This window comes from Podarcis raffonei, chromosome 13 (genome assembly GCF_027172205.1).
Source record: "Podarcis raffonei isolate rPodRaf1 chromosome 13, rPodRaf1.pri, whole genome shotgun sequence".
Taxonomy (NCBI): domain Eukaryota; kingdom Metazoa; phylum Chordata; class Lepidosauria; order Squamata; family Lacertidae; genus Podarcis; species Podarcis raffonei.
In genome coordinates this window covers 17,940,518-17,967,099 of record NC_070614.1, presented here as the reverse complement: position 1 = coordinate 17,967,099, position 26,582 = coordinate 17,940,518, and the positions used below count along the sequence as shown (strand labels likewise).

The following is a 26,582-nucleotide window of genomic DNA, read 5'->3' as shown; positions in this document are numbered from 1 at the left end:
CATGAGAGTGGCTTATGTGGCGTAACCTGAGCTGCTCTTGAGCTCTACAGGAGGAGGACTAAAGGATAGCAGAAGCCATGTGTTTTAGGATAGAAACCAGTGGAAAAAAGACAGTCACGGAACCAAAAAATTACACAAAACAAATGAAATGCCGTGAAAATCCCTGATGTTATTTGTTGGCTATGAAAGTGAGTTGTAAACTTAATATTAGGATGAATGTTCTGACACCATATAAAAACATTATTGATATTACTAACGTTCCTAAATACTAAGAAAAGGTCTTCCACAAATCTCTTATATATGAGTATTTCATCAAAATAAGGATTAGCCATTCGGTTATAAAAGAAATCTTCCTCAATTTGATTAGTTCAGTGAAACGAGTTTTGTAGCCGGCATCTCGTTAAGTCTTTGTTTTATTCTAGGTTAATTTTTTCCCTTAAACTTTTTAATTTTTGTTATTTACTTTAACTCTATAGTCGATTACGTCTCATTTCAGGGATTTTCATAGCGTTTCATTTGTTTTGTGTAATTAGATGTGTTTTAGGAGCAGGTGACTGCAGGGACCACTAGGCTCAAGAAACACCTGCCATATGGAAGCTATAAAGGTGGCACCACTGACCTCTATTGCCGGGTGTTGCATTAACGTTTTGGGGTTTGCTTTTGTTTTATTCCTAGGAGAACTGTACCTGAGACTCTTAATCTGAGGGTCATGGGATTGAGCCTCGCATTAGTAAAAGGTTCCTGCATTGCAGAGGGTTGGACTAGATGACCCTGGTGGTCCGCTCTGACCCTACAATTCTATGATCAGAATGCATTCAACAAGCAAACGTAAAAGGGGTCCTTCTGCATCATGCCAAAGACCTATCTAGTTTCCCACAGCATTCAGAGACTTGTGAGAATCCCACAAGCAAAACAAGAGGGCAGTGGCCCTCTCCCACTTTCCATGCCCTAGCAGGATGAAATCAGATTTGTGCATGCAACTTTATTGTCTTATATGATGAGGGGTAAACATGGAAATTTGAGCATCAAAGGTAATCTCCTGACGGCATTTCGAGATGGCACATTGCGTTGCCCTCGCCATGTTCTGCACATCCCAGTTCTCATGATCCCCTCCTCCTCCACCGCCACGGTCATTCACCAAACGAGATAAGGAGGACCATAAATTACTCCTAAACATTTATTTAGCGCCGGCTGAGTGCATGGTGTTGCCCGCTTGCACTCCATGACCAGGTGGTTGCAGTCAACCTTAGTGTGCGACCAAAATAACGCAAATAAAAGCAGTTAACTCAGGTGGCTAGAGAGTTGCTTTTTTGTTTTTAAGGGCGCAGGAATGCCAGGCTTCAAATCCCAGCTTAGCCAGGACGTGTCGTTCTGGGGCAAGTTGGAAGATAGGAAGAAGCTCTGTTCTACCAGGTCAGTCTGTTTATTCTAGCCCAATACTGTATACTGAAGCTGAGGATAGCAGTCCAGAGTCTCAGGCAGTTGTACCTGCTGCTCCCCTGTTCTTCTAACTTGGGAGTGGGGAAGCTTTGGTCCTCCAGATGTTTCTACACAATAACTCTCATCAGCCCCAGCAAGCATAGCCAGTGGCCAGGCCTGATGGGAGCAACATCTGGAGCACCAAAGGTCAGCAAAGTACGTCTTCAGCTGCTGACCTACAGTCCTCCCCTCCCCATACCCAATTGCCTTCCTCTTAGCTTCAGTTTCCTAGCTGTAAAATCGTTAATTTTTATCCTACCCTTCCTCCAAGAGAATCGGGCAGAGGCGGATTTAGGGGAGCACGACCGGTTCGGTCACACTGGCCGCGGAGCCTTGGGGACACCGCAACCATAATGCATAGCTCAGTAGGTGGAGCATGAGATTCTTAACCTCAGGGTCATAGGTTTGAGCCCCATGTTGGGCGAAAGTTTCCTGCAATGCAGAGGGTTGGACTAGATGACTTGCGGTCCCTGCCACCTCTGCAATTCTGTTATTTAGAAAGGAGCAGGAGAAGAGTGAATAAATGAAAATAAAAGGTTTTCTTCCCTTTGCTAAAAAGAAAAAAAAGAATGGAGCAGGAGAGACGGGCGCCAAATGTTGGCGTCACACAGGGTGCCGCTGAAATTTGAGACCCCCAGGTCCGCCGTTGAATTAGGGGTGCATGCATGGGATGTTCTCTGCCTGCTTAATCCTCCACACCCCTGCCAGGTAGTTCAGGCTGGGAGCTGGCAACTGGCTCAAGGTCACCCGGTGTCCTTTATGGGTGGACCAACCGGGTCTCAGGCTTGCAGGGTTGTGGCAAGGAAGGCGGCTTCACAGGGCATGAAAAATGTGATGAAATGCCGTGTTGCACACTTCAGCTAGTAACTGGGGCTTCCGGCAGTGACCTTTGACCCTTCCTTATAACTTGGCCTGACCGCAGCTGGTGGATGGTGGTAACATCTTCCTGCCCTACTCCCTTGAAGATGGGATGTCACCAGTTAGTTAGAAACTTGAGCAAGGAGTGGGGAGGGGAGAGATTAAAGGAGGCAGTAAATTGGGGCTGGTGCAGGCTCTCCTCCCCCCCACACTTTCCCCCTATTCTCTATTGAGTCAGGGCCCTCCCCCAATCCAGATGGAGGAGTCAGGGCAGCGGAGATAATGAGGAAAGGTGTCTCAAGGAGATAAGCAATCTTCCAGATTCTTTCGCAAGTCATGACTCCCTAGCCGCTCATGTGAGCATCCCTCATGAGGTGGGGAGGGCGCAGAATGGTGCCAGGTTGTACCCACAAGGGAAGAGCTCTGCCGGGTCAGGCCAGCAGCCCATCTAGTCCAGCATCTGTTTTCGCAGTGGCCGAACAGATCCCACAAGCAGATCCTCCGTGCAATGGTTCTCTCCGGTTTCCAGAAACTAGAATTCGGGCACATACTCGGACTGGATAGCACAGTTGATAGAGCGTGGTGCTGATAACGGCAAGATTGCCGGCTGCATATCCCTGCAGATAATCCTTGCACCTTTCCAATTCTGGGATTCTGTGCTGCCTCCACAGTGGAAGCCGAACTCTCCACTGGTGGTGCTCAGTGAATTTTGCAAAGCTCCTTTGCCTACCCATTAGAAGGTTTTGCGAGTCCGGTAGCAGGTTAAAGAGAGCAGATTCGTGGCGACATAAACTTTCTTGCTTTGTTGCATAAAGCTTTATCCTTAGGCGTGGGTTTCCCTTCCACCCTTGGCTCAGGTTAACAGTTTTGTCGCTTAGTGAGCAAGAGTTCCCTCGCATTTTTCTGCTTTCCCGCATGTGCAGTACAGTGGTACCTCTGGTTACATACACTTCAGGTTACAGACTCCGCTAACCCAGAAATAGTACCTCGGGTTAAGAACTTTGCTTCAGGATGAGAACAGAAATCGTGCTCTGGCGGCGCGGCAGCAGCGGGAGGCCCCATTAGCTAAAGTGGTGCTTCAGGTTAAGGACAGTTTCAGGTTAAGAACGGACCTCCGGAATGAATTAAGTACGTAACCAGAGGTACCACTGTATGTGAAACCCACAGGATGACACAAGACAGAAAATGCAAGTACATTTCAGCTTTTATGCTTCCCTGCCCCCTTGGCAGCTGATGCAAAGTCACTTTTGTGGCATTGGGTCAGTTGACCACACACCAGACCTTCGCTCTTTAAAAGAAGTACAATTCGTTAGTTAAAGTTAATTGCCCCCCTCCCCCACAGATTTACCCTGTCTTCCTACCAAAAGTCTCAATGCGGCTAACAGTTTGAAAAAGCAACCACCATTATTACTAAACAACGGTAACAACAAGCCGTGAAAACTAAAAAGAAACACTTTGTTCTATTTCTCCATAACATCCGAATGAGGAGAGGCTGTTCAGTCTCCGGGGCTGTTGCCTGGATGCAGTGGTGAAATGGATGGCGAAAAACAAGCTAAGGTTGAATCCTGGCACTGTGGGTGAGTAGCTCCCATGTCTGAGCAATTGGTCAGTTGCCAACCCTGGATGGCAGTGCTGGATTAAACCCTGTGAAGGACCCAAGGTAGTCGAAATCTCGGAAGGGGCCTATCTTGCAAATGATCTCCTTGATATGTTTTTGCAATTTTATTTCAAGATCAAATCAATATTGTTTTGATCTGTTGTCGCGGGGCCCCTAAAAGGCCCATAGGCCGGCGGCTACTCTGCCTATTTGGTAATCCAGCACTGCTGAATTGTGCTGCACTCCTCCTGAAGGAGCAGGTTTGCAGTTTGGAATTGCTTCTGAATCCAGCTCTGTCGCTGGAGACTCAGGTAGCCTCAGTGGCAAAAAGTGCCTGTTACCAACTGCAGCTGGTTTGGCAGCTGCAGCCGTTCCTGGACGTGAAAAGCCTTTCCACAGTAGTGTCGTGCATTGGTTACTTCAAGACTGGATTACTGCAATGTGCTCTTTGCGAGACTCCCCGCATGTTTGATCCAGAAGCTGCAGTCAGTGCAGAATGCTGCAGCACGATTGCTGACAGGTGTATGGCCCACTGAACTCTGGGAGCAAGCGCCACTGAAATCGCTGGCAAATTATTTCTTGAAGTAAGGCGTGTTTAGGAATAGTGTTGATGGTCTGGACCCAGTCTTTGACCAGCTGTTGCACAGCAAGAAGCATACTTTGCTTGGGATATTTGACTGGGGGCATCTTTCCGTGTGAACTTCACTGCCCAGCTGGGGGAGCTTATTTAATTTTATTTTAGTATTTATGCGCTGCCCCCAAAACGAGTATATATAGGATTTTGACAAGGGCTAGAACCTCCAGGCAGGGACGCGGGTGGCGCTGTGGTCTAAAGCACAGAGCCTAGGGCTTGCCGATCAGAAGTTCAGCGGTTCGAATCCCCATGACGGGGTGAGCTCCCGTTGTTCGGTCCCAGCTCCTGCCCACCTAGCAGTTCGAAAGCACGTCAAGTGCAAGTAGATAAATAGGTATCGCTCCAGCAGGAAGGTAAACAGCGTTTCCGTGCGCTGCTCTGGTTTGCCAGAAGCGGCTTAGTCATGCTGGCCACATGTCCCGGAAAAACTGTCTGCGGACAAACGCTGGCTCCCTTGGCTTTTAAAGCAAGATGAGCGTGCAACCCTAGAGTTGTCCGCGACTGGACCAAACGGTCAGGGGTACCTTTACCTTTACTAGAACCTCCAGGCACTTTTAATAGCCTTTTCTTTTTGACATACAGTAGAACCATCCTCTTCAAGACCACCCCTGTTACAATCCGGGCCAATCAGGAAAGATACTTGATAACACCGACAGCCATTACTTGCCCTTTGTTATTTCAACACACTATAAGTTTTGGGGTCCCCCCCCACTTTTCAGTTTCCTCTGTTGCTATAATGGTTCTCTATGTTTTATAACACACTATAAAATGAAATACATAAACCTTACCCCCCGCCAAAAAAAAAGGAGGCACACAATTTGCAACATCAGTATAAAGTTATACCAAGCGTTGCTTAAAAATCCCAATAAACACGAAATGCAACACACAGAAAGTACAAATCGTCAGATTGGTCTAAAAACAGCAATGGGTCAGCAAATCCCTGGGCGCGCGGACACGATTTTTTTAATGGGTGGCGAAAAAAATGCACTAATGTGCTTCGTAATCTTTTGCTGGGCAAGGATCGCGCAGGGGGAAGCGCGTGCCCTCTTCGCTGCCAGCCCAGCCTCTCTCTCTGTCTCTCCTTCCTCCTCCTCCCCTCCCTCCCTCCCTCGCTCGCGCCCCTTTCCTCGCACCGGACTGGAAACCTCACATTGCGTAAGAGTCCCGGGCCGGCCACGCCCATCGGGGGGGAATTTCGCGGTTGTGAGATCACTCCCTCCGCCGCCGCCCGCGAGATGCTATATAATTCCCACCCCCCGCCAAGTTGCAATCGGCAGACGGAGACGGAAAGTTTAGGATCGGTGGCCTCGGCAGCGATCGTGGCGGACTGAGGATGCTGGACGTAGACTACGCGCAGTGAGTGAACCGGGGGTTAAAGTGTTTTCGATTATGGAGAGAGGGGCGCACACACAAATATATGGCATCATCTGCCTTGGTTTTTTTGTTCTTAATTCTTTAAAGTGGTCTCCGAGCATGTGCAGAGTATTTTCCCCCAAAGCACCCATTTGCCTACGCCTCCCGCATTTGGAGATGGGGCGTTGTTTCATTTTTAAAACTTTGATCCCTGGGTCTGGGAGTTGCTCTCTTCTTCTCCCAACTCGCTTCTCCGTCGGTGGTTGCTTGCCGGCTGCGAAAGTTGGACAAAAAGTCTTTGCCCCGAGGCTCATACAAGGGGTGGAGGGAGGGCGCCCGAGAGGAGCAGAGGACTCCTGTAAGGTCCGGGCAGGTTGGCTGCGTTCCCGAACTCCTGGGTTCTCTGCGGGAGGGAAATCGGCCAGGGGAAGCGGGGTGCCTGTTCGGACCCCGGAATTCTCTGAATAGGAACAAGGATTTTGTTAAAGCCGAGAACAGACCTCAAAACAGAGCTAACTAAAAACTAACTGCATCAAGCGCACACGTGAGTCCACAAAAAGGCTCAAGAGCCAGAATTTTGGATTCCTAGCGTTTCTGGGCTGGGGGAGCAGTTTTGTATAAAGACAGCTAGGCTGCTATCAGTTCATATTATTGTTACGCTTGGATCCTACCCTTCCTCTTAGGACTTCAGGGCGGTCCATAAGCTTTTTCTCCTTCTCCACACAACAGCCCTGCCAGGAAGACGAGGCTGAGTGTTAGCTTTTTGCCCAAGATCACCCAATGAGGTTCATGGGATAGTGTTAGCATGAGACTGCTCATCTCAGGGTCTTGAGTTCGAGCCTCACGTTGGGCAAAAGATTCCTGCATTGCAGGGGGTTGGACTAGATGACCCTCGGGTCCCTTCCACCTCTTCACAATTCAATGATTCTCTAACTTGGGATACGAACCCAGGACGTCTCCTGCCTAAGCCCAATACACATGGTCTCTCTAATTTAATGTCAGTTGCGAAAAGTAGGGGGCTGGAGGAGAAAGAACACGCAGTGGGAAGCGTGTGTGTCAATTTTTTATGCTGTGGGGGTTTTATCCTTGGTCACTTTGTGGACAGGATCCGTGCCTTATGCCTGGAGTGTTCCTGGAAACGCCAGTATTAAGAGCTGCTGCTTGTCTCTTAAGGCAGGTTGCCGCCAACATTTTCAAATGGGGCTCCTTTGCAAGGCAGGACCTGCTGTAAGGAGAAAAGTTCTCTGGTATAACTTTTCCCACCAACCATGCTGGGCAAAACTTCAGCTGCTGAATTCTAACTCACCACCCCCTTTTTTTGCAACATTGAAAAGGCGCAGGGTCTTTGCCGCTTTAAATACAGCGACCCTACTCCAAATTTAGCAGTCCCTTTCCGCCCCAATTTATTTGCAATCTAATATTGGGTGCTTTTGAACGCCCCACCCCAAGCGCACCCCAACCTCAACTTTCTCCTCTCACTTTCCTTCCCCTCCTCTTGCCTGTTATGCAAATGCTGAGGTGGGGAAAGCTAGATTTGAATATTTCCTCGGCTCACAAGAGTGTGACTGTGAGGGGGGGGTGGCGTGGCGCCTTGTATGAGGGGAGGGTGTGGAGCTTACTTGTCCAGCTTTTTCCATCCCAAATGTTGGGTATACAGTACAGTCCACAGCCCTCCTGCCCTCAGCATTGACTGAGCCACTTTTAATACCTGCCAACTTAGGCCCACATTGACCCCATTTGTTTTAAAGTGCCACCGAGACCCCTTTACAAACAGCCATGGCTTCCCTCAGAGAATTCTGGGAACTGTAGTTTGTCAAGGGTTCTGAGAGTTGCAGACCTACAATTTTCAGAGTGGTTTAACAATTGGTTCTTCTTCGCTGGGAATTGGAGCTCTGGAAAGGGAAGAGGGGTCTGCCAAAGGTCCCAGGGTTCAATCCCCATCAGCGCTGGGAGCGAATCCTGCCTGAAACCCTGGGGAGTGGCTGCCAGTCAGTGTAGACAATATTGGTCTAAATGGAGCAAACTCGTCTCACTCAGTATAAGGCAGCAGCTTCCTATGGGTCACCAAAAACTGATCTGTTTTTAAGCACCCTGTGAAATAACTGAGAGGCACAATGTGCCTTCCCATTACAGTGGTACCTCGGGTTACATACTCTTCAGGTTACACACTCCACTAACCCAGAAATAGTGCTTCAGGTTAAGAACTTTGCTTCAGGATAAGAACAGAAATCGGGCTCCAGCAGTGCGGCGGCAGCAGGAGGCCCCATTAGCTAAAGTGGTGCTTCAGGTTAAGAACAGTTTCAGGTTAAGAACGGACCTCCGGAACGAATTAAGTACTTAACCTGAGATACCACTGTACTTAATTCGTTCCGGAGGTCCGTTCTTAACCTGAAACTGTTCTTAATCTGAAGCAGCACTTTAGCTAATGGGGCCTCCCGCTGCTGATGCGTGATTTCTGTTCTCATCCTGAAGTAAAGTTCTTAAACCGAGGTAATATTTCTGGGTTAGCGGAGTCTGTAACCTGAAGTGTATGTAACCTGAAGCATCTGTAACCCGAGGTGAGGTACCACTGTAGAGAGCCCCTCGAGGTAAATAAACCCTGTTTATTTCTTGTTTAGGGTCTTCCTCTTGTTGCAGCTATTGAATTACACAAGGGGTAGGCGACCATCGCCCCGATTTCCCCATCTGGTATATTTTATCCTACCTCTGTCCCATTTCTCCATAACCAAGAATGCCCCATTTCCGCCGACATCTCCGCCACCACTTTCTCCAGCGCTGGCCCAAGACATTTTGCAGCGTGAGGTAGAACAGGAAATGGTCTCCACCCACCCACGCTCTGTGATTCAAGGTGCATGAAGGCCAGCGGAGCTATTTTGGCACCTGAGGCAGAAAAAAAACCCCACCTTTTCTCTGGAAGTAGGGGGGAAAAAATACTACAAATAAATAACAATGGGCTGCCTTTCCATGACATTAATTTGCCCCTCATAGAGCTTCAAAACCTGAAGACCCTTCATGGAAGATAAGGCCACGATGTCTACAATGCTACTGAACAGCAGTTGCTAGGCACCACAGGAGGGAGGGGAAGATGCTCTTCTGCTCCAATCCTGCTTGCTGGTTTCCTACAGGCACCTGAAGACCCTCCAAGTTGTCCCTGTTTTCCAGGGACAGCCCCGGATTTGCAGAAGCCATCCAGGTTTCTGATTTGATCCCGGCACGTTCCGCTTTTCCTTGGGACCGTCCCTATTTTCATCAGATAACTGTTGGAGAGAATGGGGTTATTTGACCCCTTGAACCAAAGAGATGAGTAACTTGACAACTTTTGGAATACATCTGAAGGCGGGCTTGTAGAGGGAAGTTTTAAAAATGTTTTAGTGTGTGTGTGCAACACACAAAACATTTTAAAAACTTCCCTCTACAGAGCTGCCTTCAGATGTATTCCCAAAGTTGTCAAGTTACTTATCTCCTTGGCTCGGCGGTTGCCTAACTCCACACTGTCCAACATTTATCTGATGAAAATAGGGACAGTCCCAAGGAAAAGCGGGACATGCCGGGATCAAATCAGAAACCGGGACGGCTTCTGCAAATCCGGAACTGTCCCTGGAAAACAACATATATTTCTGTTGGAAGCTGCCCAGACTGGCTGGGGCAACCCAATAAGATGTGTGGGGTATAAATAAGTAACATTTTCATTATGGAATGGGACGTCCCTATTTTCATTAGAGAAACGGTGGAGGGTATGTGGTTGGAGAACAGCACCACACAATTCAGAGATGTGCAAATTTCTTACGTGCTTAAAACTAAAATTCCTAGGATTCTTTTTCCCCCGGGGTGTGTGTGAGGGGGCACTTTAAATGTGTGTTGCATGAAAGTAAGTTGCCTGACATGTCTTGCCTTCGCTGTATTTGCCAGTTTAACCTCTGACTGTGATCTCCCTTTATCTGTCCTGTCCTCCCCGTCTGTTTCCCTTTTTAATCTTTTTCTAAAGTCCCCTCCCTCTCTTTGCTGTGTATCTCTATTTCCCATCAGATACATTTTGAAGAGGTCTGACTTTTATCACTTGGCATTTTTGTTTCTCTAGTACTTTCAGGGCACCCAAAAGCGCTTTTTGACAAATCATCCAAAAGTGGCCCGAGGCAGGTCACTTACTACGCCCATTTTGCAGATTTATGACGGGAACTGAGGCCAAGAGAGGGTGACTTGTTCAAGGCTGCCCTTCTAGATGCATTTGACTTTGGCTTAACACACACAGCTATAAAAATGCATAGTGTGTGTCGGGATCTCTGTCCCTAGCGCAGTGTAGTGAAGAGGATATGAGGCCTTCTGGGTACTTGGCACAGGATACAGGTTATCATTAAACCAGAGAAGCCCACCATATTCCTGGGGCAGGTAACAATATTTTGGGGGGTTTCGCAATCAGGGGTTTGAAACTGGGCCCAAGGCCAACATTTAGGCTGCTGCACAAACTGAGAATATAGGTATGATTTAATGGGAACTGTTGAGGCTTTTACCTTTGGGCACTGAGACTTGGACCCACACAAGTGTTGTGCTTTCAGATGTATTCCAGGAAATATCAGTATTTACACACATACACACACACCTGGTTTCCACAGTGTTTTCAGGCGTGGCTCCTGAACAAAACAGGACATGCCAAAGAGAAATTTCCAGTGGCCAAGGCAGTGCATTTGGCTACGGGAGAGATCCACATCTGTGTCACATCTGCTGTGAAGCCTCAGTTTTCTGTCTCCTAGATCAGGCACGTCCAGCTGGTAGATCACTGGTAAATCACTGGCTCAACAACTTTGACCTGAACCCCCAAAAAGGGGGTAGATCACTGCCAGTTTTTAGATCGCAGTCTCTTGGGAGTTGGTCACCCCTGTCCTAGATGTTCAAATGTCTCACTTGGAAAACAAAGAAGGGAAGTTATTTTGGCTCAGTTAACATTTGGGTACTCAACATTGTGGGTTACATACACTTCAGGTTACAGACACCACTAGCCCAGAAATAGTACCTCGGGTTAAGAACTTTGCTTCAGGATGAGAACAGAAATTGTGCTCCGATGGCGCGGCGGCAGCAGGAGGTCCCATTAGCTAAAGTGGTGCTTCAGGTTAAGAACAGTTTCAGGTGAAGAACGGACCTCTGGAACAAATTAAGTACTTAACCCAAGGTACCACTGTATAGTACATCAGCCCTAGGCAACATGACCTCTGATTAGGGGCCACAGGTTCCCCACCTGTCTATTGACAGGAGTGCTTATGATTCACACATGCACACTCAGTTCCCTGCTCTGACCTGAGTCTCAATTTTGGTGTGACAGGGTAGGTCTAGACCATATCTGGGGAGCTCTTGCTAAACTACAACTCCCATCATCCCTGGCCATCAACCTTCCTTGCTGATAGGAGCTGTAGTTCAGCAGCATTTGGAGGTTTGCCACACCTGCTCTACAAGATTCCCCCCCCCACCTCCAGGTTCCTGAGCTTTACTGTGTAGGTGCCCTCTGGGTGTATGAATTATTGGGAACATATCCCTGAAGAAATGATTATGCATTTTCAAGAAAAATAATGTGCAGTGTAATTTGACCAAGCAGCCCCAAACCTCAATATACCTGCCTCCATCTGTAAAATGGGAACAATGCTTCCTTGTTTCTTTCCTCTTCTGCGGGGATGAAAGATTCAAACCCAATAAATGTGATAAATCCCTTTGCAAGGAAGAAGTGGCACTCAGATAATTAGTAACTGGCAGAACAGCAAGCCTTAATTGGTTTAATTGCTAGTTTAGTAGCTGCTAGGGCTGTCACTCAAATCTTGATCAGTTTCTGTTGGTAGAATATGTAGGATGGTGCTGTAAACGTGTCTGTTAATAATGATGATTATGATAAAATCTGCTAAACAATTTCCCTTCTATCTTGGCAGGTTCGAGGGGTCCCAGTATGGCTATATGGTAAGTATGTGGCCCAGAATCCTTGCATTTTACTGGTCTGAGTGAGAGAAGAGGATTTCAAAGTGGGATTTTGTTGAGAGCTGTGTAGCTCAGAAGCCAAGATGGAAATGTAAGAAACGGCTTTGCACTGAGTCGGACCATTGGCTCATGTAGCTCATATGGCCGACACTGGCTGGCAGCAGCTTTCCAGGGTTCTAAACGGGGAATTCCCAGCCCTACCTAGAGATACTGGGGTGCTGAACCTGGGGCCATTCGCATGTCCTCTTAACCACAGGCTTTCCTTTCGTTTTCTTAGTGGAAGCAGACCGGGGTGGGTTTAGAGACTGGGAGTCTTCCTAGGTCCTTGTCGCATTTGAGGGTGTGGAGTGAAGGGCTTTTAATGTTGCTCACAGGCCTGCCTGTCGTCTTCCCAGTTTCCCAGCGGCTGCATCTATGACCTGGACTCTTGCAAACAAGAACCCACGTTTGCTTCCTGCCTTGCAGACCCCGAGAGCTCCCCAGGTAAGGCATGTCTTAGTGCTGGGGAGTGGCTGCTCAGAACGACTGGGGCAACTCGAACCGAAGGGCGGGGTATAAGTAATAAATTATTATTATCATCAGTGTTATTTTTCTAGAAAAGGAGGTGCTGAAGCTCACCATGAACTTCTCCCTTGTTCTCTTACCTGAGAGGTACTGGAGCTGAGCTCTGGCTGAAAAAAGCCAATATTATTATTATTATTATTTTTTATTATTATTATTATTATTATTATTATTATTATTATTATTATTATTATTATTACTATTACTATTTTTACAGGAGACCAGGGTTGCACACACAGTATACATTTAAAGCACATGACGCCCACGCCCCCGGCTTCAAGAATCCTGGGAAGAACTGTAGTTTACTTCTCACAGAACTACAATTCCCAGCACCCTTACAAACTACAGTTCTCAGAATTATTTGGGGATTGCTTTAAATGTATGGTGTGCGCACAGCCGCATGCAAACTAATTGTAGGAGGCATATTATATATCACGTGGGTACAACATGGACCATGTTGATGGGAACAGGGAGTCCCTGCGTTGTGAGGGCACCAGGTTGACTACTCTTCCTCTACATACTGAATGAACAAATGTAAGTTCTTGTTCTCTCACTCGCCGATTTGCATGTGACCCTCTTTTGCCTAGCCGTTAAGGCGGCCTGCAGAAGAGTCATGCATGGCTTTCCTGTTTAGAACAGACGAGTCTCTCTCTCTCTCTTCCTCCCCCCTCCCCACCTGCCCCGCTCGCTTGCGCAATCTGCATTTAATCAGTGGCTGCCATCTGATTTCTGGGATGTGCTTGCATCTATACAGGCCTTGGTGGGAGCCTGCCACAGATAGGCACTCTGTATTATTTGCACAGAGAGAGATACTGTGTTTGGGCTTTGTAGACTTGCTGGAAGTTGCCTGAAGATCAGGATAATCCAATCTGGGGCTGGGCTGCCACTTTTGATCTCTGGCACCAAGTTGCCAATCTACTCTGGTGTACCCTTAATGGGCAACCCAGCCATATGGGCAGGGTATACATAATAAAATTATTATAACCCAGCGACCGACCGCCCACCCAACATCTGCTTCCTGCCACATCTGCAGTGTAGTTTTGCTGCATTGGGTGGCAAGGCAGAGCTGGTGTGTAGATATGGCAGCTTATCAGTATGCATTCTTTGTTTGGTTTTTTATTCTGCCTTTCACCCAAGAAGCTCACAGCCTGGCTAGTTTGATGGGCCTTCCCACTCCTGCTCAGCAGTGCATAATAATAATAATAGTAATAGTAATTATTATTATTATTATTATTTTATTTGTTGCAACAGCCACTCTGGGCAGCTTCCAGCACATACAAAACATAATAAAACATTAAGCATTAAAAACTTCCCCATACACAGGTGCCTTCAGATGTCTTCTAAAGGTCATCTCCTTGACATCTGATTGGGAAGCCATTCCACAGGGTGGGTGCCACTACCGAGAAGGCCCTCTGCCTGGCTCCCTGTAACCTTACTTCTCGCAGGGAGGGAACTGCCAGAAGGCCCTCGGAGCTGGATCTCAGCGTTTGGGCTGAACCCTTCCGCCTTTCTAGCAACACCCTCCACACACCAACCCATCCCTGGCCTCTGCATAAGTGAGCCGGTGTGTCGGGTTCTTAAGAGTGCCAGGACTAGGGCCTGGGGAGGCCAGGGCTCAAATTCCCACTTGGCTACGGAGCTCACTGGCAGGGCTGTCTTAAGCGTATGCTGCACGGGGTGCAAAGATCCACCCCCCCTCAGGTTGGCCAGTCCCAGGCACGCAGGAGGGTGGAACTGACCAGCCGCCTCAGCGTCTCACTGGCTCGGTTGCCCCCGAACTTGCAGCGCAGAGCTGCCCGCAGCAGAAGAGCTCGCCACTGCGCTCCGACCGACGGGCTCTGCCCTGACTCAACTCTCGGGCCCCGGACTCTCGGCCTGGCGCCCCTGAGAGCCTGGCGCCTGGGTAAGACGGCCCTGGTCACTGGGTGCCCTTGAGCCAGTCACTACCTCGCAGGGTTGTTGTTGGGCTTGCGCCAGGAGGGAGCGAGAACCATTTACGCCGCTTTGAGCTCCTTGGGTTAGAAGGCGAGGCATATAAATGCAGTCTGAGGAATAAATATATGGTGCCGCAGAATTGGAGCGTTGGGAGGATCATCAAGTCCGACTCCCTGCGATGCAGGAATATGCAGCTGTCCCATACAGGGAGCGAACTTGCAAGATCTTTTCCAAAAGCAGAGAGTGGAATGAAGCGATCAAACCGCTCCAGAATGTGTCTCTGTGGTTTTCCGCACACATACCCCTATGGGTTTTTTTTTTATTTACTTTGCCTTTCTTCTGTTATGGGATTCAAAGTTAACACACAACTTAGTCTCCGCTCCAGGCGTTGACCAGGCTTGGACTTGCTTTAGCTTCAGGCCATTTGGCCTCATCGCTTGCCTCCCAGCCAAGCCCTAGGACTTCCTTTATTCTTGCCCATCTTAAGGGGCAAATACGCCCACAATGTACTTGTTTTATGCTGACGGCCTGCAGCTCTACACCTTCCTTTTCTAATCTCACTACCATTTCTGACTAGATGCCCTCTCGTTATCTTAAGCTTCATTTGTCCAGAAAATAGTTATTCCTCGCTCTACTTTTCTCTCATGCTGGGGGCTTGCATTCAGTCTTTCCTTCCCCCGAACCTTCCCTTTTCTGTTCAAGCTACTGCAAAATGTAAAAATGACAGTTCTCCACCCCACCCCGCTCCACCCTGCCAGCCCCTGCTCCGGAAATGTGTTATTATTAATTATAATTAAATGTCTAGATTGCCCTTCATCCAAAGATCACAACATAAAAGTACAAAGTGAGAACACAAACAAACAAAAATGAACCGATATCCCCACCACCACCATCACCACAATAACATTTAAAAGGCCGTGGACTGTTTCATCAGTCAAAGGTCTGGTTATAGAAATGTATTCCCCTGGCGCCTAAAAATATGTAATGAAGGTGCCAGGTTTGCCTCGTTGGGGAGAGCATTTCACAAATAGGGAGCCAATGTGGAAAAGGCCCCATTCTTGGGTTGCCACCTTCTGGACCTCTCGCAGAGGAGGTACACAAAGACAGGCCTCAGATCATGATTGCGGGGTTCAGGTCACTTCATATGGGGAGAGGTGGTCCTTGAGGAAAAGGCAAAAAGTAACTTGCCATTCCCAAATCTTGCCGATTGCTAAATCCCATTCTTTTCTTCTTGTCCCTTTCTTCTGCGGTGGCACTGGCTGATTGTCTTTTTTTTTAATAGTAGCAGCTGGAGTGCTGGACTAGGACCTGGGAGACCCGGGTTCGAATTTACGCTCAGCAATGAAGCCTGCTGGGTGACTTTGAGCCCAGCCACCTTGAGCTCCTTGGAGGAATATAGCTGTAATAATAAATAAATATTCTCTCCCAGTTTGACTTGCTACCATTTTCTGCTCATCCTCCTCACCATTTTCTAAGGCTTCCGTTCTCTTATCTGATCTGGGTTTAATCTGCTACTCTTCCTTTTTGTTTTTTTTCAAACCCTTCGCTCTTTGGCTCCTTCTTTACCTCTCTTTTATTTGCCTTCTATCATTCTCTTAGTTCAGCCCCACTCCCTCACCTCAGAAGAGGATTTTGGCGGGAAGCTGCTTTCTGCGGTGACACTAGGGAAGACTGAGGATGAGGGCAGGGAATGCGGCCTGCAAAATCCTGGCTCCATCTCATTCCCATCTTCTCCTCCCCCTATTTTTTATTGTTGGCATAACCCAGAAAGAACAGCTGCATATTCCTGCATTGCAGTGGGTTGAACTAGATGATCCTCAAGATCTCTTCCAACTCTACTACAGTTCTGTGATTCTATGAAACAGCATTGGCTCACGTTAAGAATAATCCATCCTGCAACAAAAATGTGTGTGTGCGTGTCCCCAAATAGATATCTAATGTAGGCTGACAATGATAAGATATACGTTCAACTGCAGAAAGGGGGAGTAAGATCTTCAGACTACTCAGCAATGGATGGTGGGGCTTCATCCTACCAACTTTGAAGTACAGCTGTCACATCCGTCTTTAGTGCAATTTTATTTCGAGACTCTTTTGTTATGCCACTTTTCAGAACCTGTTTGGGCTATATAAAGTGAGACATAAGTATTTTAAGTAGATGATACTTTCATCACGGCTAACAGAGCATTTCTATCCATGTTTACTTGGAGGTAAAGGTAAAGGTAAAGGTAAAGGGACCCCTGACCATTAGGTCCAGTCGTGGCCGACTCTGGGGTCGCGGTGCTCATCTCGCTTTATTGGCCGAGGGAGCCAGCGTACAGCTTCCGGGTCATGTGGCCAGCATGACGAAGCCGCTTCTGGCAAACCAGAGCAGCGCACGGAAACGCCGTTTACCTTCCCGCCGGAGCGGTACCTACTTATCTACTTGCAATTTGACATGCTTTTGAACTGCTAGGTTGGCAGGACCGAGCAACGGGAGCTCACCCCGTCGCGGGGATTCGAACCGCCAACCTTCTGATCAGCAAGTCCTAGGCTCTGTGGTTTAAGCCACAGTGCCACGGAAAATCCTAGTAAATTAAATGGGGTTTTTATTCCCTGGTTAATGGGATTAGGATTGCGTCCCAAACATTGCACTATGCTGTTTCAGGTTCCTCTTTTGCTTGCTGCTCTGCCCCCTCTAATGCAGCATTTTTCTAAAAAATAAATAGCTTTCGACAAGGTACGTCTTCTCCCAAGGCTTTGGCCTCTACTCCTTGCCTTTCCTTCTCTGTTCTCCTATTTCTTCAAGGTAATACAGCCCCAAATGTATTCTACAAACCCTGGGGCTCTCCTAAGCCTTCTAATATCTTTTCCTTTTGTATGGCATTTTGATTGGATAAGAATTCAGAGAAGTGAGTTCACTCTTTGGAGATAGGGTCTAGATATTGGTTTCAAAAACTCTGCCCTCTAATGGGGAGAGGAGAAATTTCAGGCCTGCAGCCGGTACTGTATGTACCTGCTGTTCCCTATGCAAAATCGATGGCTTGAGGCATTTGCACACAGAAGAAAAGCCTTTGTAGCCTGAGCTGGGTAACACAAACCTCAACCCTCCTGCTCTTATACCCAAGAGATCCAAGAGGATGTTGGGAGTGAGGGCTCCAGGATTCACAAAGCAGAGAAGGGAAAACAGGAGGAGGAGAAGCTACCGAGGCAAACTTTTGAAGGGCAGAGACTGGTCCATTAGAACAGATGGGGCACTGCCCAGTCACCCTGCTTCACACCCTCCTTGAGTAAAATCATAGAACTGTAGAGCTGGAACAGGATCCCAAGGGTCATCTAGTCCAACCCCCTGCAATGCAGGAATCTTAGCTAAAGCATCCATGACAGATGGCCTCATCCAACCTCTGCTTTAAAAACCTCCAAGGAAGGAGAGCCCACAACCTCCTGAGGCAAACCGTTCCACTGCCAAACAGCTCTTACTGTCTGAAAGTTCCACCTGATGTTTACAGTGGTACCTCAGGTTACAGACGCTTCAGGTTTCAGACTCTGCTAACCCAGAAAAAGTACCTCGGGTTAAGAACTTTGCTTCAGGATGAGAACAGAAATCATGCTCTGGCAGCGGAAGACCCCATTAGCTAAAGTGGTGCCTCCGGTTAAGAACAGTTTCAGGTTAAGAATGGACCTCCAGAACGAATTAAGTTCTTAACCCGATGTACCACTGCAGTTGGAATCACCTTTCTAGTACAGTGGTACCTCTGGTTAAGAACTTAATTCATTCTGGAGGTCTGTTCTTAACTGAAACTGTTCTTAACCTGAAGCACCACTTTAGCTAATGGGGCCTCTCTGCTGCCGCCGTGTGATTTCTGTTCTTATCCTGAAATAAAGTTCCTAACCTGAGATACTACTTCTGGGTTAGCGGAGTCTGTAACCCGAAGCGTTTGTAACCCAAGGTACCACTGTAACGTGAAGCCCTTGGAAGAGAAAGTCCAGGTATAGGGCGGTAAATAAATTCAATAAATGAAAATAAATGAAATGAAAGTCCTGCCCTTCAGAGCAGGAGAAAACAAGACTTGCTCCATCTTCCACGTGACAGCTGTCGAGATATTTGGCGATGGCTATTGTGTCTCCTTTCTCGCAAGCTAAACATACCCAGCTCCTTCAACCATTCCTCATAAGGCTTGGCTTCTTGACCCTTGATCGTCTTAGTTCCCCTCCTCTGCGCACGTTCCAGCTTGTCAACATCCTTCCTAAATTACGGTGTCCAGAATTGGACACCGTATTCCAGGTGTTTTGTGGTTTTTTTGGCCTGGCTGGAATAGATCCTCTGAGAATATCTCTCGCTTGCCTGGGTTAGAGGAGTGCTTGTTTGTGTACGTGTAAACTAGCCTACTGTACAATGTTTACATCCATTGCCCTACCCACATTTGATGCTGGCGTTTGCCCAACACTAGCATACGGCCCCTGAAAGCTTGCTGAGCCCAGGGAATGTGGCCCCCGGGCTTTGAAAGGTTCCCTGCTCCTGACTCGTTGGCTTGTTCTCTTGGGTCTCCTTTCTGACGTCGCGGCCCCTTGCTTTTCAGAGTCTTGCATGAACTGGCTGGAGATGCAGGAGCCTTGCTATGAAGGCTATGAGGTGGGGCAGCTGGCCCAGCTACAGAATGTCCAAGTCTCCTACCTGCATAGTTCTTACCCGCAGCTCTCCATGGATTCTGTCTACAGCCAGGAGGGAGTGGTACCCACACAGAACATGTGCCTCGCACCCAAGGAAGACTACAACACCCAGGTGAAGGTGGCGCCTAGTCCATTTGGGGCGGGGCAACAGAAAGCCAGGACCTGGGAAGGGAGTGGGGTCCGTGCATAGCTGTCAACCGTCCCTTATTTGGCGGGAAACTCCCTTATCCCAGCGTCGTGTCCCGCTGCTGTCCCTTATTGATGACGTCCCTTAAATTTCCCGGGTTTCAAAGGAAGCAGCTCCTCTCCCTCCCTCCCTGCCAGCCAGGGAGGAGGGAGGCTCCAACTGTGTTGCTTGGCTGTGTTGCTCACCCAATAAGGAGTCTAAGAACGACTGGGGGGTGGAGCTTGCATGCCTTGTGCCGATCAAATCGGCTGCGTTGCCTGGGGACTCGCCTTTGCTCAGCGCTTCCCAGTGGAGAGGTGATGGTGGTTTTCCTTGCTGCACCCCCTTTGCCGGGTTGCTGCGCTGTGGGAACCACCACTTGAGGCTTCATTTGGCTGCTGGGCTGGCTGGGCTTTCTGCCTTTGGCTCGGGAGCTGGTTGACTAAAATCCCTTATTTTGGGTGCTGGTCCCTTATTTTTGAGGCTGCTAGTCCCTTATTTTCAAATCTGTAAGTTGACAGCTATGGGTCTGTGGGTTTTGGGAAGCCAGGAGACCTGGGTTCTCAGATCTGGTAATGGAGCTTTGTGGGTAAGACAAAGTGCTGCTGGGTGCCAATGAGTTCTTTTTTATTTTATTTTAAAGTTTTTACAGTCATACCTCGTGTTGAAGTAGCTTCGGGATGAATATTTTTGGGTTGCGCTCCGTGGCGACCCAGAAGTAATGGAGTGTGTTACTTCCGGGTTTCGCCGCTCGCGCATGCGCAGGTGCTCAAAATGACGTCCTGCGCATGCGCGGAAGCGGCAAATTGCGACCAGCGCATGCGCAAACACGCGGGTTGCGTTTGCTTCAGGATGAAAACAGGGCTCCGGAACGGATCCTGTTTGCATCCAGAGGTACCACTGTATTTGACTTTACAAATTCATTCACACAGATAATTTTCTTGCAAATATTAAAACTTTACACAAGATTCTTCTGAATTCTAGGTCTTCCCTTTTCCCCTCTGTGGGTTCTTTAAGTCACTCTTTCAACTGCATATTATAAGTCCATCTAATTTACAACCCTCCATTGTATCCAAAGTCTATGTATCATTGCAAGAGTTATTTAAAACCTGCCAAAGAGTTCAAGTGTTTACAGTGGTCCTTCAAATACAATTTATATTTATCCCATTCTCTGTTGAAGTTTTGATCCTCCTGATTTCAGATTTTCCCAGTTAATCTTGCCATCTCTGCATAGTTCAGTAATTTCATCCACCAGTCCGCCCTAGTAGGTATCTTATTGTCTTTACAGCTCTGGGCATCCTTGCAGCTGTTGTACATAAAACAGGGTGCCAATGAGTTCTTGGTAAACATATATAAATATACTAATATATTACAATGTCTGAAATAAGGATGGAGCTATGTAGAGGCACTAGCTGGCTTCACAGTTTTTCCAGTGTCATGATTTTTTGATGGCGCCTGCTCATGGGATTTGCTGCCCCCTGCATTAGGCAGGGGAGGGCTGAGCTGACGGAATTAACAGAGGCTGCAGGAATTGAGAGGAAGCATTGGCTGGCTTCACGGTTTCCCTCACATTATGATTTTTTTGCAAAGCGCACACACACATCATGATTCACAATATATTGCCACATCAAAAATTATAAAACCGATAGCACGATACGGACTTCCAAACCGGCTTTGGACAATATATCGATCTATTGCCCAGCCCTAACCCAGACCACACATTTATAGCCCTCTCATACCGCTTCAACAGCCCCGGAGAATCCTGGGAACTGTAGTTTGGTCTTGTTGCTGGGGATTGTGACTCTGTGAGATCAGCACCTCTAGCAAACCACAGTTCCCAGGATTCTCCATGGCTGTTAAAGTGGTATGAGGGTGCTATAAAAGACTGTTTAAAGTGGTATCGGCATGCTTTAAATGTACGGTGCTACCTCGGGTTAAGTACTTAATTCGTTCCGGAGGTCTGGAGGTTCTTAACCTGAAACTGTTCTTAACCTGAAGCACCACTTTAGCTAATGGGGCCTCCTGCTGCTGCCGCACCGCCGGAGCACCATTTCTATTCTCATCCTGAAGCAAAGTTCTTAACCCGAGGTACTATTTCTGCGTTAGCGGAGTCTGTAACCTGAAGCATATGTAACCTGAAGTGTATGTAACTGTACTGGTGTGTAGATGTGGCCCCAGATTAATTTGAAACAGAAAAAGGGGTTATCTGTTTTACCTTATCTGTAGCTGTAGTCCAAAGTTGCAGCCATGGGGTTTTGATAAGCGGAAAATGGCATCTGAGGGGAAAGATTAACTACTCTTTCCCCTCAGGCACCACTGCTCTGATCAAATTGGTAGGTCCTCTCATCAGAACATTCAAGAAGAACCTTCTAGATCAGGCCAATGGTTCCTTTATAGTCTTGTTCTCCCAGTGGCCAGTCAGATGCTTGTGGTAAACTGAGTGCAGGACCCAAGCTCAATAAACATCCTGCCCTCCTAAGAATACCAGGAACAGGTATTCAGAAGGATTACTGCCTCTGACAGCCATCTTGGCTAGCAGCAACTGATAGCGTTATCCTCCCCAATCGCCCTATCTCCCATTCTCCCCCTGCTGCTACTGCTTGTCAAAAAGTAAACAAAGCACCAAGGAGATCCTATCACAATTTTCCTGCGTAATGTATCATTTGGGTCCTAACACATAGCGACACTCAACAAAATGTTCCTAGTCCCTAATGAGAGAACTCAGCCAGGGCTCTGGCCAGCCTAGATCAGGAGACTTCTATGGGGAAGGAAAAAAATAACCCCTTTTTCTTCCCTTCCTGTATCACCCAAAGGCTCAGGTGGGGGGTTGTTTTTGATTGTTACGGTGCTGTGTATTTTTGTGTTTTTATATTGTAAACCACCCCGTGATCTTCGGATGAAGGGTACTATAGACATTAAATGAATGAATGAGAACAGTAGGGAGATCCCACCATCACCTTCCTGTGTAACATGTAGCTTGGTCCTAACTTCCTGGGCAAGGACGTTCCACTTTGGCTAACGAATGCTGTGGGTTTTTTACCCCTCCATCCAATGGACATCTACAGATTTACCTCCCCTACGATCAGTACCCTCTTCCCAGGGAAGTGCCTAGCCCCTCGTCGGAAGAAGAGGAATTCCACGGGGAGAGTCGGAACCTGGAGGTGTCCTCCGACAGCGACTTGGATGAGAATCTCTCGCCTGGTTTTGATTCAGGTGGGTGCCTCCATCCCATGTTTTCAGACCCAGCAAGACATCTTGTGTGTATGTTTCTGCACACACAGAAATACTCACTGTATGTCAAGAAGTAAATTGGTGAAGTTGAGAGGATGTTGCTGCCCAGGGGTTGTGTGCTGACCCCTGCCCCCAAAAGAGCCACCACTTATAGGGCACTGCCAAGAAGCCTCCAATCTCCAATTTCCCAGCTAAAGTGGGCCCATAGAGGGTGCCTTGTCTGAGCACCCCCAAAACCCTGAAGCTTACCAATCAGAAGGATGGCAGTTTGAATCCCCGCAACGGGGTGAGCTCCTGTTGCTCTGCCCAGCTTCTGCCAACCTAGCAGTTTGAAAGCACGCCAGTGCAAGTAGATAAATAGGTACCGCTGTGGTGGGAAGGTAAACGGCATTTCCGTCCGCTCTGGTTACCCTCATGGTGTTCTGTAGCGCCAGAAGCAGTTTAGTCATCCTGGCTACATGACCCGGAAAGCTGTCTGTGGACAAACGCTGGCTCCCTTGGCCTGAAAGCAAGATGAGCGCCGCAACCCTAGTCGCCTTTTTACGTTTATGTTTACCATACCATATAAAAACATAATAAAACTATAAACATTAAAAACTTCCCTATACAGGGCTGGCTTCAGATGTCTTCTAAGGGTTCTATAGCTATTCATCTCCTTGACATCTAATGTGAGGGCATTCCACAGGGTGGGTGCCACTACCAAGAAGGCCCTCTGCCTGGTTCCCTGTAACCTCACTTCTCGCAGTGAGGGAACCGCCAGAAGGCCCTCAGAGCTAGATCTCAGTGTCCGGGCTGAATGACAGGGTTGGAGACGCTCCTTCAGGTACCCTCAATAGGCATGTTGGCTATTTTCTTAACCTCCACTGAACGCCAGTTGCTGGGCATGGAGAGCATTGCGCTGACAATTTTTTTGTCTGTCGCCCTCCGCAGGCTCCCGACGGAAGTTGCGCCTCTACCAGTTCCTGCTGGAGCTCCTTGAGCGCGGCGACATGAAGGAATGTGTGTGGTGGGTGCACCGCGACGCAGGGATCTTCCAGTTCTCCTCGAAGCACAAGGAGCTTCTGGCGCATCGCTGGGGACAGCAGAAGGGCAACCGCAAGAAGATGACCTATCAGAAAATGGCTCGGGCGCTACGCAACTACAGCAAGACGGGCGAAATTCGCAAGGTCAAGAAGAAGCTCACCTACCAGTTTGGGACCACTCTGCTGGCGCAGTCGGCCACCTCCTAAACTCCCCCCCCCACCCGCTGCAAGAATACGGGGCTGGGGCCATTAATAATGACTGGACCTCCATTCTCTGCCTTCTCCAGACCACCCGCTTTCTGGTGCCTTCAACCAAACTGCGTGAAAGAATCTAGGCTGGGTGGGAAGAGATGTGAAGACCCAAATCAGGGTGGGGTGGGCTCCGGTAGGTTGCAGTCAGGGAGGCCAGGTGTGAAGGCACCGAGATCTTCCACCAGAGGGGTGGGAGATATGCACTTTAGCGGAAATCGGGCTGCTTGGACTGTCATGGTAGGGTGAGGGTAAAGTATGATACAGCAGAGGTGGAGCGAAGCATTCTGGGATCCTTAGGATTGGGAGGGGGGGCTCTTTCAGCAGGGCCTGGTCCATATTTTTCCTTGGTGGAGTACGGAAAAAAGGGGGTGTGGGGAGGTTAATCACAGTACGGGGGGAGCAAAGGGGTCCATGTGGTTACCTTCTGATGAGGTGGTGGGGGACTACGCTGTGAAATAGGAACCAGGTGGGTGGTGGTACTCTGTGTGGGTTGGTGGATTTGCTCTGCTGGACTGGGGCCAAAGTTTGGTCTGAGGGGTGTCACTGAGGTCACTCTTTGCCCCCCCTTCCACCCTGGCTAGCAGTTTAAAACTGGTAGTTTTAAAACAGAAGGAGCTTTTGTGAGTATTTATGCAAGGTGCTGGGATTTCTAGAAGCAGCATATTGCTTTGCTTAGGTGGGGCAGAGGAACCAAAAATTCTTGTCCAGGAGTTCTCTGTGTGTATATGTATATATATGTAGGCAAGATGTTTATTTAATGCTATAGGTCTGGGGGTTTGGTTGGGTTTCAGTCTCCTGAAGGGTTTGTTTGTTTTTGTACAAAATCTGATTATTATTTTTTAAATGGATCTCTTCTGTATAAATTGTAAAATTTGCAAATAAATTTTTAAGGAGTTTGGCTAATTTGGAGGGGGTCGTTAAAATCTTGTTCTGGAGCGATGGGGAGTGGGAGGCTGTGAATTGCAGTGTCCATCAACTTTGGAGGGGGTGAGCTCCCTCAAATATTTTATGGGGTGGGGCGTGAAGAGACCTCCTTGGCCCCTAGGAATTGGTTTGTACACTCATGGCAGAAGCGAGCTTTGAATGAGATGCTTAGCCGCTCAAGACTACACCACTGCATGTAACGGATTCTATTTTGGGGACTCTTTTTTAAACATTGCACTCCATCCTGGCTTACATCTAACTCCAGATCTTTTGCAGAGCGAGACTACAAAAATATTCTTATGGATTAACTTGTCTTTAGATATGCTTTCAGTGCTCCAGAGCAGATTGTGCAAAGACTTCTTGGCATCCTTGCAAGACCACGAGCTTTTCCCGCTGTCCCTTGGGAGATATCCTGAGACTTAGCATCTACACAGCGGGTTGGGCAGAGAAGTTACTGTCTCCCTCCCAACCCATTGCCGTAGCGAGGAGGAAATATCGTCCTCTCTGCTTTTCAGATTGATCTGAAAAGCAGAGATGGCACTTTCCCCTTCTCTCTGTGATGCTGGGCTGAATGGAGAAGAACCTCTTGGACCAGGCTAGTGCTGCAGTGGGGAAATAATTCTCTCCCCCACCCCATGCTACGGATTTGTACAAATCAGCTGAAGATGAGCTGGGAGGGGAAACATAGAATGTGTGCATGTTGGGGGTGTGTGACTGCACTCACTCGGGTCACACAGCTCCCTGGAGGCATTGCAAAAGGGCAATGATTGAAAAAGCTGAACTACTCTTACGCTGCATACACACCATACACACATTCCCCACCCACCCACCCCCACCAAAAAATGATACTTCTTGAAACTTTAGAATGTTAAGGGTACTGGAAATTATAGCTTTGTGAGGGGCAAACTACAGTTGAGTGAAGCCAGTGGAAGACAGGAGTGCCTGGCGAGCTCTGGTCCATGGGGTCACAAAGAGTCGGACACGACTAAAGGACTAAACAACAACAACAATGCGCTTTAAATATATAGTGCATATGCAGTGACGAGGCAGAGTTTTATCTGGCGTGTAGAGGAAGGAAGACTTTGGCAGTCTTTCCAAAAAGTCAAAATAGGAGCAGTGGTTTATAAAATGAAGGCATCGCCCCCAAAAGAGAGAAGAGAACATCAGTTTGCATAGATGCAAACACAGACACAATGGGCATCGGTTAAACAGGAATACAATTCATGTTACCATTGTGGCAGAAAACAGAGACCAGGCGAGTTGGCCTGTTCTCTAGGTTCTAGCTTTGCGCTTCTGGTTCAAAGCAGACTTGAATCGGCAAGCCCTTCCAAAAGAGGATTATTGTCTTCTTTAAAGTGGGTAAAGGTAATGGTAAAGGGACCCCTGACCACTAGGTCCAGTCATGGCTGACTCGGGTTGCGGCGCTAATCTTGCTTTACTGCCCGAGGGAGCCGGTGTACAGCTTCCGGGTCATGTGACCAGCATGACTAAGCTGCTTCTGCCGAACCAGAGCAGCGCACGGAAACACCGTTTACCTTCCTGCCGGAGCGGGACCTATTTATCTACTTGCACTTTGATGTGCTTTTGAACTGCTAGGTTGGCAGGAGCAGGGACCAAGCAACGGGAGCTCACCCTGTCATGGGGATTTGAACCGCCGACCTTCTGATCGGCAAGTCCTAGGCTCTGTGGTTTAACCCACAGCGCCACCCGCGTCCCTTAAAGTGGGTAAAGTCAGCTGTAAATCAGGAATGGCTGCTAGAAAGCAGGGACCATGCCTGGTACAGCTGTAGCATATACATCAGGAAGCTAGGAAACTTCTTACCACTTGATTCTTCTGCTATATGTACAAGAAACTGGCCTTTGGTTTTGCATGCCCTTACTCATGGCTTCCCAACAAGATGCTCTCCTGTGGCCACACGGGGGCACTAAATCCTAACCTGAGACAATCCCTCGCAGAAGTCTGGATTC

At 48.1% G+C, this 26,582-nt stretch overlaps 1 protein-coding gene and 1 long non-coding RNA gene across 2 annotated transcripts; one reads left to right on the top strand and one right to left on the bottom strand.

The window, feature by feature from the left end:
* The first annotated feature begins 5,510 nt into the window (after positions 1 to 5,510).
* SPIB (Spi-B transcription factor) lies at positions 5,511 to 23,983 on the top strand. Its single transcript, XM_053362774.1, has 6 exons — positions 5,511 to 5,924; positions 11,831 to 11,858; positions 12,272 to 12,359; positions 18,929 to 19,131; positions 22,251 to 22,398; positions 23,347 to 23,983. The coding sequence occupies exons 1-6, from the start codon at positions 5,902 to 5,904 to the stop codon at positions 23,643 to 23,645; spliced, it is 789 nt and encodes a 262-aa protein (XP_053218749.1). The 5' UTR covers positions 5,511 to 5,901; the 3' UTR covers positions 23,646 to 23,983.
* On the bottom strand, positions 6,901 to 8,810 carry LOC128400533 (uncharacterized). Its single transcript, XR_008327341.1, has 2 exons — positions 8,626 to 8,810; positions 6,901 to 7,146 (listed from the first exon to the last, which is right to left on the bottom strand). It is a non-coding gene; the product is annotated as an uncharacterized LOC128400533 (long non-coding RNA).
* Positions 23,984 to 26,582: the final 2,599 nt, after the last annotated feature.